This window comes from Ictalurus furcatus, chromosome 3 (genome assembly GCF_023375685.1).
Source record: "Ictalurus furcatus strain D&B chromosome 3, Billie_1.0, whole genome shotgun sequence".
Taxonomy (NCBI): Eukaryota; Metazoa; Chordata; class Actinopteri; order Siluriformes; family Ictaluridae; genus Ictalurus; species Ictalurus furcatus.
The window spans coordinates 4,900,126-4,917,925 of record NC_071257.1 but is presented as its reverse complement, the minus strand read 5'-3'; the positions used below and the strand labels follow the sequence as shown (position 1 = coordinate 4,917,925).

At 40.8% G+C, this 17,800-nt stretch overlaps 1 protein-coding gene and 1 pseudogene across 1 annotated transcript; one reads left to right on the top strand and one right to left on the bottom strand.

Moving 5' to 3' along the window:
• The first annotated feature begins 4,962 nt into the window (after nucleotides 1–4,962).
• LOC128605233 (glycine N-acyltransferase-like) lies at nucleotides 4,963–13,191 on the top strand (annotated as a pseudogene).
• A 1,753-nt stretch (nucleotides 13,192–14,944) lies between these two features.
• Nucleotides 14,945–17,015, bottom strand: LOC128605229 (cystatin). The gene is made up of 3 exons (XM_053620456.1): nucleotides 16,711–17,015; nucleotides 15,464–15,574; nucleotides 14,945–15,355 (listed from the first exon to the last, which is right to left on the bottom strand). Exons 1-3 carry the CDS (start codon nucleotides 16,909–16,911, stop codon nucleotides 15,278–15,280), a joined length of 390 nt encoding a protein of 129 aa, XP_053476431.1. The 5' UTR covers nucleotides 16,912–17,015; the 3' UTR covers nucleotides 14,945–15,277.
• Between the last annotated feature and the right edge of the window lie 785 nt (nucleotides 17,016–17,800).

The following is a 17,800-nucleotide window of genomic DNA, read 5'->3' as shown; positions in this document are numbered from 1 at the left end:
ATAGTACAAATGTTACCAAATATCAAGATAAACCCACCTCTTGATCTACCACAGGTTTCCCGTACAAGTGTCCTCACTTAACGAGTCTCACGTTGCTCTGGTCAATAGCACATGGAAGTTTGGCATGGGTGAATTTAGTGTACGGTACATCAGGGACATGATCATGAATTTCCCTTCGTGTTGTGTACTGGACTCAGAGGGTCGGCCGGTGTCATGGATATTGACCTATGCTTCCTGTGCGATGGGAATGCTGTACACAATGCCGGAGTACAGACGGAAAGGCTACGCCAAAGCCCTGGTCACCATAATGGCAAAGAAACTGCATTCAGAGGGCTATCCAGTGTACTGCTTCATTGAGGAGGAGAACCAGTTGTCCTACAGGCTCTTTACCAGTTTAGGTTTCACTACGGATCCGTCTTACAGGACTGCTTGGATTAACTTTAATTAATCATGTTAGTTTATTTAGTTTTTATTCAGTTTTATACAAATGCTTCCCTCACCATTCCATTAGCTTTACCTGGGCAGCAAATATGCGTAAGTGTTTTAGTCGGTCTACAAGTGGTGAAGAAGAAGAAGAATGCTTACAAGCACATGGGAAAAACTACAGAAAATTAGCTTAGCTTAACCAGTTTAGCTCCGCCCTGACTCGTTGAGAGGAAAAGAGAGGAAAGCTAGTATCAGTTTCCGGTGTGTAACCGATTCTATCATTCATTTCAAACAAAGCGAGGAAACACCTGAAATTTGGCGAAGCACCTGAAAGACAGTCCTATATTATATTTGTTTGAGGCAGCTGACATTGTGGCCGTGAAACCAGCTAACGTTATGCTCCATGTAATGTTAGCGATAGACAGTTATTTGTTAACAACGCTAACACATTGCAATGTTATAAACTACCTCCTAATGGGCCACCATGCATCGCCATTCAGCTCGTGTCCTGTCAGCTAAACGTAGCCTAATGTCACTAATAATTATTCACATGTTCATGCTTTTAATAAATCTTTTTATCCTGCCACCATGTCAGTGAATTTAAACTAATGCATTCAGAGTACAAGAGGTGTGTGTATGCGCGCGTTTAGGAGTGCACCTTAGCACTTGTTATTAGCATTTAGCACTGTTCTATTAGTCATTGTCAGACAATGATTGATAACTAAAATACCTCTCTCTCTCTCTCTCAGCCAGAGGAGAATGTCCTCCAGGAGTTTTTCCATTTTCTTTTTAATTAAAAAAAATAAAATAATTTTTAAACCACACCATGGTATCAACTTTGGTATCGGTACCGTCTACTAGATTTTTGGTATCATTATATCCCTAGTCAGATCTGTTCATAATTGCATGTTTTCCTGGTGCACCTAGCCCTGTCTGGAACGTCTGTATGGTTTCTGCAATGCAGCTATGTTCTATCCTCTCTATGCCTCATTACTGACTTACTGTAGGTGTATTTCAATTTTTAGAAGTTTTAAAAAAAAACAACAAACGCTATAATTATGAGATCTTTTCATGCTTTATATTTTACAATCTTATATATAAGTAGATACTAGTACATAAGCCATTGAGTGCTTCACATTGTTTTACATAATAAATCTATCAAAATGTTTATTATGTGTACCAATATTAAGGATGTAAGAACATTGGAACTTAAGGTTAAGTATGGTTACACCTGATCATAAAAACATTTGATGCAAATTCCCCTGACAGTTTTCTTATTCAAATTCCATACTATCTCTGTAGGTAGTGTCACTGCCTCACAGCTCCAGGGTACCCGATTTGATCCTGAGCTCGGATTATTGTCAGTATGGAGTTTGACATGTTCTTCCCTTGTACGTGTGGGTTATCTCCGGATTCTCTAGTTTCCTCCAACCTCCCAAAAACATGCTAGTATGTGGACTAGCTAAAATATATTGTGAGTTGGTGTATAAATGTGTGTGCATGTTGCCCTGTGATGCACTGGCGTCCCATCGGGGATGTGTTCCCAGGATAGGTTACATACAGATCTACATAGACCCTGACCAGGATAAAGCGATTACTGAAAATGAGTGAGAGAGCTTTCATATTCATTACTTTCATCTTTGGTGTGTCTGTACGATCAAACTCCTCTGATCGGACTGCGTGTAATATTTTAACAGTATGAAAAAAAGTTTGGTTTTTTTGCAGTTATATAAGCAGTATCAGTATTACAAAGAGGTATAGTAAGTAGACTATTATAACAAAAAGTAGCAAATAACACTTTTATTGTTATATACAGTTATGTATATGGGTGACCTTGGATAGATGAACTATACTGCCAGATGGTTTACAAATGCGTTTTGCCCTTTTTAGAAGTTATATCATCTCATACCGTCAATAAAATCCATCAGATGCAATTTTATTCATTTAATTTAATTATTTGGTTCAGGAGCTGTTTATTTGCGCCGGATGGCTCATCTATATTTATAAATTAAGTTTAAATAATCAAATTTATTATTATTATTAAAAAAGTTCACAATTAACAATTCTCCCGTCATGCAATATATTCTGTTAACAGTAAGCTTTGGTTGCTAAGCAACATAAGGGACAATGATTAGCGAATCATGTGAACAGATTAGTAACAGGTTTTTAAAACCTAGCGCATTAGTACATTACTCAGTTGTTGTGTGCGGATGTAGAGGATTTTACGGCTTCAGCGGAGGGGTTGTTCCATAGGGTTGCCCTGTATCATGAGGAGCAATAGGTTTTACTTTGAAAAGGATCTGACCATTTTAATTGGCTGATTGTGCCCTTGCTGTAAATGTTGTTGGGTAAGGAATCATATCACGTGTCACCTTGTGAACATAAACCAATTAGATTAGCAAGATGTGCTAATATACAAAAATGATGGTGGACAAGCCTTTGAAATGAGGGACTAATTTAATAGGGCCATCTTTAGCCCACCCCAAATAAATAAATAAATTAAATAATCCCCCCCCCCAAGTAAATCAATATATCAGCCAATATATTTTCTTTTTTATTTATTTATTTTCCCCCATCAAGTCCCCAAGTTCGATTCCATCGCATCTTAAACCTGTATCTGGGCGGGCACTAGGACCTGGGGGAGTGATCCACACATGACACAGTTTACTGTTTAAACCGTTTAAGTTTTTTTTATTATTATTTATTTATTTTTATTAATGATGCTGAGCATTATCACGGTATCAGTTCCGCTGCTCACTCGCACACCTGCTGCTGACTCACACACAGGCAGCGCGAGCGCAGAATGACGCGCTCACGCGCCCCACCTGGTCTTAAAGGGAAATACTCCCAGATCATTAACAAATTAATCCCAAGGAAAGTCTGAGAATGTTTCTGATTTATTTGTCCGACTCGAGTCTGCAAATAGTCAGTTAGTCTCGTTGTTATGACGCAATCACTACGCGTCTCGCTTCAACAGGTATGCTGAAACCACTAGCTCTTCTGCTAACCTGTTCGTAATATTAGCAGCATTGTATATGCTTATCGGCGGTAGTTTTCAAACTGATTGAGAGGGAATGTGTTGGTAAGTACTAGATACTCAAGTTCATTAGACTACATTTCCAGACATGCAAGTAACCTTGTTATATTATATGTATGTTAAATAGTCAGTAAAGACACGATGCCAAACAGACAGAGAGGACAGAAAATTAAAGAAAAACTGAAGAAGTAGGCAGCGAAAGGGACAGCTTCCTTATCAACATGGCTGAAATAAGGTGAGCTAAAATGAGACTGAAGGAAAAAAAAAAAAAGGAATCATGTATTTACAGAGAGTGATAGTCGGTGTTACTCGGTTTTCTGTTCAGCCATACACAGATTTCCCTTGCCCCTCCCCCTGCGGCACCACCCCCACTGTCGTGTTTATTTATTTATTTATTTATTTATTTATTTATTTATTTAAATAGAAATAAAAACCATTTAGTCCAACAGATGCAATAAACTGAAAGCATCTGCTCCATTGAGCATGATCTGCAGAGTCGCAGCGAAAAATAATAATGGACCCATTTTTCAATATCGCAAATATGGATATGGTATAGTGGCTTGCCGTTAATATGGTAAATTTCGTCCTGTAGCCTTAGTGATCTGAAAATTGTGATATAAGATCATTAAAGTCCCAATTTATCTTTTTTAAATGAAATTCAGAAGGCAAAAATGACAAGCTTTGAGACTAAAAAGCCAATTCAGTTATCAGTGCTGCAGTTTTATGGAAATCAGAGTGCTGCTGCAAAATGTAAATTTAAAAAGTAAATATTTTACTGACTTTACAATAAGTGACATACAGTGGGTGTGTCACTACAGTTGTGGATGGTAATATTGTATGGTTTTTTTTTTCATAATGTTTAAATTTTCTTTTAAAGATTCTTTGGATTCATCTCTCCATTAAAAGTTGCCACATTATTTTAATTATTTCTATGAATGTAAAAATTAAATATTGTTTAGGTTATATTAGTAGTGTCATTCTCCTATATAAAGTTCGTAAAGTAGTTAAAGTAGTAAAATTAGCTCTTTTTAAATATATATATATATATATATATATATATATATATATATATATATATATATATATATATATATATACACACATATATACACACACGTTTGGGTCCCTCCCTCAGAGGAACTCTCTGCATGTCCCTGTTGGTGTTGGATGAATGGGGACAAAGTGGACTTTAATTTCTTTATTTTTATTTAATTTAAGTAAGTCATATTAGATCAGTCTCTAACACAAATTATGAGACAGGTATACCTTGACCAAAAATAGCCTCGTTTCGATAGATTTTACACCCATTCTTACTCTAAAATGTACATGATTAGTAAGATGTTTTGGTGGCTTCAAATTTTAATTAAAATTTTGAGGGGAGTATGCCCAGACCCCCTGAGATTGAGGCTTAGCAGCCCCCCCCCCTCCCCCCCCCCTCCCCCCCCTTCATAAATCTCTATTGACATTCCTGCATGTAAGTAATATGAACTTGAACCTAATGACAGTGGAAAGTGCCGGAAGAAAAAGCGCTATAGCTCCAGCAGGCTACATAGCCAAATTATTTTTGTACACATTTTTGTAAAGCGGTCTCTGGATGCAAAAAAGGTGTGACCACATGTGCATTACGCTAGTAAACAATCTGTGGCGTGCAAAATTCCCATAAATCTACTGCAAAATAAGCTGAGTAAGTGTAAAAAAAATGTGGGCAGGACTTTGGAAATGCTGAATGATATTAAATAAGCTGCGCCAAAAGTAGCCTGCATTTCCGACATGTCAAAGCACTGATGGTTAGGCTTTAATAATATCTTACTCAGTTACTGCCAGAGCTTACAAGTGTTGAATGTGTGGATCTTCATTTGAATTGGTTTTGTTTGTGACTGGATTTGGTGCAGCACTTTTTAGAATTATTTTTATAAAGCCATGAAGGTGCTGAATAAAGAAGAGCTGAAGAAAGCTGAGGAAGCGCTCAGACATTACTTTCCCCAGTCACAACAGGTCTGTAAACTACACAGTTAATGTGCTATAAATGCAGGGTATGTTTGTTAGTGGCAGGTGAAAATCAGTGTTTTGGGAACTCATTAAGGAGTGAAATGTGTGTGGTTTTTTTTTTTTTTTTTAAATTGTCATTACAGATGCATCAGCCATATATTTATGGCAGGTGGCTTAAACAATTGCTCATTGGAAAACGTTTGCTGGATAATGTAAAAATCAAATCTTAAATCTAAAGTTTATCAATAACTAATGTATATTGGCTTTTGTGACTCCTTAACTAGAACTCTACTGTTATATAACTATAGAACAACTGATCTGACTCTGTCAGGTTACACACAGACTTTGAACCTAAAGAAGAGAAAAGAATGAATGCCAAAAACTAAGCGACAGTGATTTCTTTGTCCATCCGAAACAAAATAATACTGATTCTGTTACACCACGGCGAACTCGCGGCCACCGAGTCGGCGTGGACTACATATCCCTTGGGACAGCCCCCTGTCCCCTGTCCCTGTCACCGTGCCATCAGAGTATCATGACCTCCGTTAGGTATTCAGTAAGGAACGAGCAAGTGGCCTACCTCCACACAGGGCCTATGATTGCACCATAGACCTCCTCCCCGGAGCCAGCCCGCCATGGGGTCGAGTGTACCCGCTATCCCAAGCAGAACAGCGGGCCATGAACGCATACATTCAAGAGGCACTCCAACAGGGGTACATTCGGCCGTCAACATCACCCGCGTCCGCTGGGTTCTTCTTCGTGGAGAAGAGGGGAGGGGGTCTGGGACCGTGCATCGACTATAGGGGTCTCAATCAGGTGACCGTTAAGTACCGTTACCCCCTGCCACTAGTGCCCGCAGCCCTTGAACAGCTGAGGTCCGCGTCCTTCTTCATGAAGCTGGACTTACGCAGCGCGTACAATCTGATCCGCATCAGGCAGGGCGACGAGTGGAAAACGGCCTTTAGCACCACTTCCAGGCACTATGAATATTTGGTCATGCCGTATGGACTCGCTAACGCTACCTCAGTGTTCCAAAATCTGATCAACGATGTCCTGAGGGATCTATTGGGGCAGTGCGTCGTCGCGTACATTGACGACATACTGATCTACTCAACGTCCCTGAAGGAACACTTCAAGCAGGTCCGAGAGGTGCTGTTCTGCTTGATGGAACACCAGCTGTAGTGAAGGCCGAGAAGTGCAAATTTCACCAACGCACCATCACGTTTTTGGGGTATGTCATCAGTCCGGAGGGGGTCGCTATGGACCAAAGCAAGGTGAGGGCAGTGGTGGAGTGGCCCATGCCCCGAACCGTTAAGGAGCTGCAACGCTTCCTGGGCTTTGCGAACTTTTATCGGCGGTTCATCCGAGATTTTAGCAAGATACCACAATCCCTGACGTCCCTCCTAAAGGGGAAACCTCGGCGCCTCGCCTGGACCTCTCATACCCAGGGGGCCCTGGAGAGGCTTAAGCGGGCGTTTACCACTGCCCCCGTCCTCCGACACCCGGACCCCTTCAGACCGTTCGTCGTGGAGGTTGCCGCGTTTGAGACGGGAGTGGGGGGCCATCCTGTCTCAGAGGTTCGGGGATAGACCCAAGCTGCATCCCGTGGCCTTCTTCTTGAGAAAACTGTCTCGAGCGGAGCGTAATTATGATGTGGGGAACCGGGAGCTCCTGGCCGTCAAATTGGCCCTCGAGGAGTGGAGACACTAGTTGGAGGGTGCCGACCACCCATTCATGATCTACACTGATCACAAGAACCTCAAGTACCTGAGGACGGCTAAGCGGCTCACACCCCGCCAAGCACGCTAGTCTTTGTTCTTCTCCCGGTTCCAATTCACCTTGTCATACAGGCCAGGGACCAAGAACACGAAGGCTGATGCTCTGTCCCGCATCCACTCTCCCGAGGGCCTGGCAGATCAGGAGAAGTATATCGTACCCCCCTCCTACATTGTGGGTGCCATCGAGTGGGCCCTGGACCAAGCCCTAGCTCGCCTCCCCAGGTCATGAATCCCAGCAGCCTGTCCCCCAGGGAAGCAATTCGTGCCAGAACATTACCGCATGGAGCTTGTCACCTGGGCTCACACGACGTGAACGACGTGACACCCCGGGGCCCAACGCACTTACAAACTGCTAGACGAAAAATATTGGTGGCCCCACATGCCCAGGGAGGTACAGCGTATCGTGTCCTCCTGCTCCACCTGTGCCCGCTCAAAGACTCCCCGTGCTTTACCCATCGAGAAATTGGTACCACTTCCCATACCCGCACGTCCATGGTCCCATCTGGCCCTGGACTTTCTAACGGACCTGCCGGAATCACAAGGCAGCACGGCTATACTAGTGGTCGTGGACTGATTTTCTAAGTCCCTGCGCCTGATTCCACTGCCGGCCCTTCCCTCTGCCTTCGCCACGGCCGACCTGTTGTTCCAGCATGTGTTCCGCTACTTCGGCATCCCAGAAGAAATTGGGAGCGACAGGGGCCCCCAGTTCACGTCTCGTGTCTAGGCCAGCTTCATGGAGAAGCTGGGGGTCTCCGTTAACCTCACCTCCGGCTACCACCCGCAAGCCAACGGACAGGCAATGAGGGCCAATCAGGAGATCCTCTGGTTCCTCCGAACCTTCTGCGCCACCAGCCCAGAGGACTGGAGTCACTTCCTCCCGTGGGCAGAGTACGCCCAGAACTCGCTGCGACATTCCGCCACCCAGCTAACCCCGTTCCAGTGCGTCTTGGGTTATCAGCCGCCACTATTCCCCTGGAACGCCGCCACCACTGACTCCCCGGCAGTGGACGAGTGGTTTCGCCGCAGCGAGCAGGTCTGGGAACGCTCCCATCAACAGCTGGTACGGGCCTCCCGCACCGCCAAACGAAAGGAGGACAGAAGCCACAGGACTCACCCCGATTATCAGCCCGGGGACAGGGTGTGGCTTTCAACAAGGAACCTCAAGGCACCTCTCTCGGGCAGCAAACTAGGACCTAAGTATGCCGGGCCTTTCCGGATCCTCAAACGGGTAAACAAGGTCACTTACCCCTAGACCTCCCCAAACACAGCCACATTGCCCCCTCATTCCATGTCTCTCTCCTCAAGCCGGTGACATCGGGCCCCTTAGCCACGGTGATTCCAGAGAATGGAACCGGACCCGTTAGAGATCGAGGGCCACCCAGCTTACCGCGTCCGGGAGATCGTAGACTCCAGAGGCAGGAGAGGGGGACTTGAGTATCTGGTGGATGGGGAGGGTTACGGCCCAGAGGATCAGTGTTGGATCCCATCCCGGGATATTCTGGATGCAAGCTTGCGCGACAACTTCCATGCGGCTCATCCAGAAAGATCGACACCGCGGAGGAGAGGACGGCCTCGGAGGAGTTCGGTTCCCGGAGTGAGCCCTTTGGTGGGTAGGGGCTCTGTTACACCACGGCGAACTCGCGGCCACCGAGCCGGCGTGGACTACATATCCCAGCCACGCCCGCGTTCAAGTTTGCCGGAATACTGAGTGCCAACACCTGCGTGCCACCCAAGGTTATTTAAGACCTTGTTAATGACAGCACAGCGCGAAGTAACGCTCAGTTTTCCCCAAACGCGAGTAAGTTACCAAGCTTCCTACTATGCTTCGGACTTTCGTGGTTTAAGGACTCTAGCCTCGTTTACGAGTTACGGTTCCCGGATCTCGTCTTGGATTCTTTCTTTTGCTTCGGACTGTGTGCTTTGCGCTTCACGCTTCCCTCGCCTTTCTGTCACTGCTCGGCCCGCGCTTGCCTCCCACCTGGTAACGTAACAGATTCTAGTATTCTGAAGCCTTTCTGAAATCTTTGTGTGTAAATCACTCTGATATTTATATTGAGTGTTTACTGACACATCAAGAGAAAAGTGGTTCGAATGAAGCACGTCCAATCTGGAAGCTAAAATAGTCACAATATAGTGAAATATATGCTGGTGTTCATGTCCATAAGAGAAAACTGAACAACAGCTAGAACAGGTCAGGATTGTGAGGCTTTACCCCAGCTAACACTAACAATCATGTTTCAGCTTTAGTAGAAATTTAGAGTGGTTAATTTATACCAAAATAGATCATAAGGGTTAATGAATCATTTCTGTTTTGCAGAGGTCAATGTTAGAGTTATGATATAATGCATCATTTCAAGCATAAATTAGATACATATGTAGATATTTTATATTGAATACATTATAAGAGGAAGGGTTTATGTGTCTAGGTGTATGGATATGTTTTTATGATTAATCGAGTAGAAGCTGATCCCATAGATGTGCTGGTGGACCAGTGGCCAGATTTTAATGTGCTACTCATCAGACCACAACGGCAAGAGGTATTGCATGAGATAACTTTAGTATAAAATATCAACAAGAAGTAGCTGTGGTTAAGTTTTGAATATTTAACCTGTTTCTCTCACATACAGAAAGCTGACCTATTCAAGGACCTGTGCGTTTTTACTAAGGATGAACCATCTCTCAGGAGCATACTGAACAGGACAGATGTTATTGATTGGAAGCAGTTCATCTCTCTAAGTATTAATTTGACTTCTTGTTATTGCATTACAAAGGTTTCCTAAAATATTTGGTCACCCAAAATGCTAGTTTTCTAAGTAACTGTGGGTCTTTGAACCACAGACAATCACCAGGGGTGGCATGTAACACCCTGTGCTCAATCATGCTGAGATCTTCCGCTTTCATCAATATGGTGTTTCCACCCACAAAACTGCTGCTCACTTGATGTATCTTTATGTTTTGCGCCATTCTGTGTAAACTTAAGACACTATTGAAGACTTGTTGGGCTTATTAGATTAACACTGACATACTCTATATAAATCCGTTTTATGATGAAACATATTCTAATATCAGCCATCTCTCCGTCGTATACTTTATCCTGTTAAAATTCCGACGGCCCGCCAGCACGCTGTCTCCATGTTATAAGCAAATCTATGCTATCTACACAGCTTCTGTGTATACAAAGGTACTCATCTTTGGAAAGCTAAGATTCTTGTGATTCGATTGATATAAACCGCTTTGAGATACAATCACAACAGCAGCTACAATCAATGTCTCTGTCAGAACACCAACATACAAACAAACATTTACGAATCTTATGAAGCCTCATAGTAATCCACTCATCCATAACATCCAGACAAAAACAGTCTTGTTACACTGGCAAAGGTCCAAACAATCCAATTATGTTAAAATATTTAGTCCACCTTTCAAAAGAGACCAAAACCATGCCTGCACTCCAAATGGTTGAAGAACAGCTTTAATTTTACTTTGGGTATGCCTTGGCTAGGAGTTTTAGGCTAATTTTACAAGAGCTTTACGTTATGAGAATATACAGAAAAAAAACGCACTAACAAAATGCTTACAGGTTTGATTATATTTACAGATATCCCCTGTATCGCATTCTTTTCCTGCTGTGAGGGCTAGTAGCTAATTCTTTTGAGTGCTCAAGCGCAATTATTTTACATCATCGACTCAGAGTGCATTGCGCATGTCAGGTAATGGTTAAAATATGTATTAAATATTAAGGATTTTTAAAGTGATGAACATATTTCACGTGTTTCTAACAACATATTTCAGTAGGAGAGGGTAATTATTCCGTGTCAAGGTATAAGTCTTCATAGTCGGGGTTTCTTTTAAGGGTGTGACCAAAACCCTTAACCAGTATTCATGAGTTGCAAATAGATACCTTACGGTGTTAAATGTAGTCCAACATGTTCACAGGTATAAGGTAGAAAGCGGAATTGATTAATTAATGATGGTGGTATTTATCTGTATCATGAGTTGCTTCATGAATTTGTTGGAAGATCTCAACATGTATGCACACATGCATGTGGCATAGGAGTGGTGAATTAGAGCAACTAATATTGTTCTCCTCCAGTCTAATAAATCAATATAATAATCACTGCAAACAAAAAAATCTGTTTAGGTGTTGACCTGTGCCATACGGAGATGATAAAAAGTGTAGCTCTGAAAAGAGGGGTGCCCGATATAAAAAAAGTGCGTGTGCCTCATGATGACACTCCAAGATTCGTCTAACCTTACAACTGAAAGGTAACAGATCTACCATTAGTCTTCTCAGTTTACCGTTAATCTTTAAACTAGTCAGTATTTTAACCTGCAAGTCATTAAACTCAATTTATAATCTGTTCATTCTGGGTTTCACAAATGCAAAAGATTCATTAAGTTTTCTTCCAGTTAACGTTTAATAACTGATTAATAATTCTTATCTTTAGGTCAAAATGACGCATCTTAATTTTTTAATCTCTTTCCATACATACGGTGCTGTGAAAAAGTATGTGAAAGACTGATCTCCAGTTATCTGAAGCTTTTGGTTGCAGTTATTGCTGCTAAAAGTGGCACAACCAGATTTTAAGTGTAAGGGGGCAATTAGTTTTTCATGTGGATGATATGTAGAGAAAAGGATAACCTTTTTTTCCTTCAATAAAAACTAAATCAATAAAAAATGTACTGTGTGTTCACTCAGGTTGCCTTTGTTTTATGTTGTATATCGTATTAAGATCTAAATCTGTTTAGTATGAGAGACACAAAAGCAGAAGAAATCAGGATGGGGCAAATACTTTTTCACAGCACTATCATATATACTGTAGCAGTTTAAATAAAATGATACTGTTTATAAATAAACAAATTATATTTTTAGTACAACATTTACTAGGTATTGAATCCAACTCTCCTTAACTCGGTAGGTTTCCTTTACAAGTGTCCTCACTTAACGAGTCTCACGTTGCTCTGGTGAATAGCACATGGAAGTTTGGCATGGGTGAATTCAGTGAACGGTACGTCAGGGACATGATCATGAATTTCCCTTCGTGTTGTGTGCTGGACTCAGAGGGTCAGCCGGTGTCATGGATATTGACCTATGCTTCCTGTGCGATGGGAATGCTGTACACAATGCCGGAGCACAGACGGAAAGGCTACGCCAAAGCCCTGGTCACCATATTGGCAAAGAAACTGCATTCAGAGGGCTACCCAGTGTACTGCTTCATTGAGGAGGAGAACCAGTTGTCCTACAGGCTCTTTACCAGTTTAGGTTTCACTGCAGATCTGTCTTACAGGGCTGCTTGGCTTGATTGCGATTAGGCTTGTAAAACTGCGTAATGATTTTGGGACACAAAACGTTCCTGTCATTATTGCAAGAATGCAAGTGATTACTGAAATAAATGTCAAATTTGCTGCAATTTGTTTTATAATACGAAATGGCATGAATAGCACAAAAAGCTAATGTTTAGTGCCAAAGGTAGCCTTAGATTCCTGTTCTTGGCTGACCGGAGTGGAACTTGATGTGGTCTTCTGCTGTTGTAGCCCATCCATCTTAAGGTTTGATGTATTGAGCAAATCTGGGGCAGGCCTTCTATTAAATTGTAAATGATGTTGTAATGATGTTGTATCTGACCTTGTGTGTGTCTTATAGCAACTCTCCCGGAGGCCTCGAAACAGGATATAGCTGTGGTGGTGTGACGGCGCCTTTTATTTTATTCTCATCATCAATTTCATATTTGACATTTTCTACATCATCAAAAGATTTTCTAACAGTTTGAGTGTCAGAAGAGGGATTCGCAAGTAGACGTAAGAATATTTTCTTTGATTATGTAGTAAGGTTTGCCTCAATGTGGGAATCCTAGTCACCTCAATTGTGCGCCTTTTATTCACATCTTCATCTATTTGATATTTTTTAACATCAAAAGATTTTTTTAACAGAATACTAAAAACCTAAGGTCTGACCATCCTATTGGAGAAGGGCTATAAAATAGATGTATAAAAATCTTGTATTACATACATATTCATATCAATGTTGAAAATAGCATGCAACACCACATTTACAGGACTGTATTGTTCTGACACATGGAAGGATTAAGTAACTGCCCCAAATTCCAATTTGAATCACAATTTCACTTGTTCCAACCATGAGTTCATACTTACTTACACTCAGAAAGCATGTATTCATCCACCACCTTGTCTTCTTTTGTGCTTTCATTTTGTGACTATAATATATTTTAGTTCACAGAGTATAAATACACATTTATTTCTAATATAGGGCTCTGACAAAGTCACAAAGTTAGTTATATGGCTGCACAGCGGTGATATTGGAAGTAGCTACAACAACAGTGTTCTTTCTTATCTGTGACGCACCAGGGAAAGGAACTGGCTGAGGTGGTTTTGTTCTCACTGAATTTCCGGGACTGTTTACTATATAAACTCTATATGAATAAGGAAAACACAGAACTAAGAACTACAAGCAGCAAAATTAGGATCTCTGGACAGTCCTTGGATATATATATTTTTTTTTTTTTTTCTGGTCACAAATGCAGAATCAAAACAATTGGGATTTTTGTGTGGAAACACCTCTCTTGGAAATCACTTGCTCATTTATCACTTGTAACCGACACACCCACCACATATAATATCCAGGCCCCAGACAGTTGTAAACTGTACAAGGGAAACAACTTGCTCATTTAAGCAACTTAATTTGTTTTCATTATTGTATTAGCATAGTTGGTAAGTACAGTTTCATAGTCATTATTCCAGATGCTAGCTAACTTTGAGATAGCACCAAAAGACCTGGAAGTATGGCATATCTGAGCAGGTTAAATTGGAATGGAATAGTTAAGACTTCAACTTGGATAAGGAGTTGCTACCAAGAAATCTGTAGGGCAGTGGTCACCAAACCTGTTCCTGGAGATCTACCTTCCTGAAGGTTTAGCTCCAACCATAATTGTGCCCACCTGACCATCTAATCATTGCCTTAAGAAGTTCTTGATCAACTAAAACAGATTTGTTAGATTTTTGGTTGGAGATTAAACCTGCAGGAAGGAAGAGGGTTCTTATCAATTGGAAGTTACATGCTGCTGCTGAGGATGGCCCCACATGGTGCAGGCTAAAGATCATTGAGATTACTGAGGATGATACCACTTAAAAACCATAAAGATGGCTTTGGACCTCAATTCATATGAACAGTTATGCTATGATGGCCAGGACTACAAGTGCTATAATAGCTTTAGGACTGCAATTACCACAAACAATTTTGCACGCAAGCCTCCATCAGTGAACAGTGGAGAGGTTCAACAATACGGACTTCATGTAAAATACTGTAATGTATTTTTTTACCGGTTACACAACTGCACTATTTGACCATGTAGTATTAGCACATTTATAGAAGGGATTTATTTATAATCGTATTATCCGGTGTCACCCAGATAAGGATGGGTTCCCTTTCGAGCCTGGTTCCTCTCACACTTCCTCATATCGTCTCAGGAGTTTTTTCCTCACCACCGCCGCCTCTGGCTTGCTCATTAGGGACAAATTCATACATTTAAAATCTGTTCTGAATTTATATATTTTTTGTAAAGCGGCTTTGGGACAATGTCCACTGTTAAAAGTGCGATGCAAAAAAAAAAAAAAAATTTTAATTGAACTGATCACTGCTCTACAGTGTGTCCCAGTACACCCTGTAGTTTCACTGATGGAACATTACACATCTGAGTAAGTTTTACATTTTAATGTAAACTTAAATGCAGCACACATTTTTGATACATTTAATACTAAAGAATACTGTTGCACAAATCTGCATTTTTTTTTTTTGCTATTACCTTTTTAAACTATACAAAAACTGCATATATTTGAAGGTTATTGCTTTAGCTTGTGACAGTCAAAGCATTCTCATAGTAATTTGCTGACAACAAGACAATAACAGCATGCGAACTAATAACTTGATGGATTAAACGTGTTCATGCAAGTTAATTAATTTCTAAAGCAATGAAAAGGTTATTGCAGTTGCTGTGAAGGCCAGTCAAATCTGGGCTGTGTGATTTGATTTCTACTGGCAGGTATTCTCCACAAGTTTGATGGTGCCTGTCCAGGGCTGATTCCACACCTTCAATCGGCACTCGTGGGACTATAGGGAAGACATGAAAGTTAACTTGCGTAAACATCAGCAATATAAATAGTGATCAACATGAAAGGAGAGAGTGTGTGCAGGTGAATTATAATAATACTAACTTACCACTGCAGGATCTGGGTTTTTAAGGGTGGGACACACCTTCTCAACACCACCCTTTCTGCAGGCTGTCCTGACCAGCTCGACAGTGAAAATATAATTCACACCAGAAACAACCTGTGACATGTGACAACATGAAATAAGTGTAGTCAGTGGGTGGGGTAAAATAAACAAGAACCACACCGTTAGAAATACTCATGCAGGAGAAGTCTTTACGTGCATCATGTTTTAAAGCTGTGTGATGTGTGTACGTTTCTTGTGGCTATGTTAAAACCTTCTTGACGTTTATTGACCATTTTCTAGGCATTAAACTGAAGTTGGAACTGTGAGGCTATTATTCATTATAGCCCAGTTTGTTGTGTAAGCTATAGCACAGGGGTAGATTAGAGACATTATAGTGACAAAAAAAAAAAAAAACTTTCCTGGAGAAAAACAAATGAATTATTATTTCCCAAGTTCCAGGCAGAGAGGCATTATGTTAGCCCCCCCCCCTCCCCGCCCCGCCCCTCCCCTCTCCGCCCCGCCCCTCCCCTCTCCGCCCCGCCCCTCCCCTCTATCTCTGTCTGTCTGTTAGTTCATTTAAATTCGTTCAAATTAGTTTTAATTGTCACACACACACAATCATACACAGTACAATGTGTAGTGAAACGATTTTCCATTGTGTAAGGCAGGTATACTGGAATATTGTTCTTACAACTAGTATTAATTGTCAAAACTTGATGCATTATATGAATGACACCCCTGCTGAAAAAGCAAAACAAAAACATAGAAACCATCACAGACATTCTAACGGTTTCCACTACAAATACCATTACAAACCATCAGCTAACCATTAAAACTATTACCATTATTGGTCCTTACTGGTATCCTGTAGATATGACATGCCATCAACAGAAGGCAACCAATTACCAGAAGAAACCCACAGGGACCATTACAGTTTCCATTAAAACCATTACAAATTCTATGAGTTTTTATTTTATTTATTTTTTTTTTTTGCAGGGACAGATGTCATTTTGCACTGATGACTATATTAAAATAGAATATATGTAAAACATACATACAACATCTGGAATTAAACTAGATTGATAGGCAGGCAAACCATAAAATAATGCAGACTACGCAATCTGCAATAGCAGGCCCACTTGTTGACTCCGTCTACAGAGTGTAGGCCTGTGAAACGTTTAATCACCCCAAAGAAAGATCACTCCATATTTTGTCGTGATCTTGGTCACTAGTGCAGTATCCTACAGTACCTGAGTCTGTGCCTTGATCACTCTTGAAACCTGACTGACGAACGCGTCGTTGCTCGCTTTGTTATGCTCAGAGACTGCGAACTGCAGGGCATTCTGGACATCTTCCCTGTTTATGTCCACGTCCACCGGGCCTCCGAGAAGTCCAGCACTCGCTAGGGCCAGGAATACCGCCAGAAGTGGAGCTACAACCTTCAGAAACATGTTTGCGTTTAGATCTGAGCTCTCGAGGACAGCAGCTGCGCTGATTATACAGTGGAAATAAACACTGTAAACACCGTTATATAAACAGTGAGCCGATTTAGTGGGCGGGGCGTGCGTCATCCAATCACGTGACACTAAGCGAAATGGCGTCAGATTTCCTCAGGTTGAGAAATCAAGAAGTTGAGACCCTATCATTCTTTATTGTATCATTCTTCATTTTTTTAATCTAAAATGTGGATTTCCCCCACATTTTAGAATCATAATAATTATCAAAACTCTGGAATAACACAAATGGGATTATGGGAATTGTGTTGTGAATAATAAAAAAAAAATCCCAAATAAATAAAAAACAAATTAATATTTTAGCATCTTCAAAGTTGATGCACTTATTGCTTAGAATTTCCAGAATGTATTCTTGTCATTTTCTCAACCGATTTCTTGAGGAATTTACCTGAGAAGCTTTTTAAACAGTATTAAAGGAGCTACTTTTCGGAATATTTTGCTCCAAGTTATCTGTTAAAAAAAAATATTTTTTTGTAAATGAAAGAAATGAATATGTTTGCACGATTATATTTTTGTATGTATATATATATATATATATATATATATATATATATATATATATATATATATAATTTTATTCAAACAAGATCATAACCATTACAATTATATTATAAGTATATTGGATTTAAGTAATAAAGAATACAGAGCAGACAAACAAATGAATAGTAAGTTAGCGGAAACGTAACAAAAGAAACATTAAACAAGATTTCAAAGTAGCTTACACTTGCAATAATGTATAGATTTTTTTTACCCAGGAAATAAAACTTTAATAATTTGGTGGGTGATGTGTCTCCACTTAGTATGTAATGTTTATATACACTGTAGC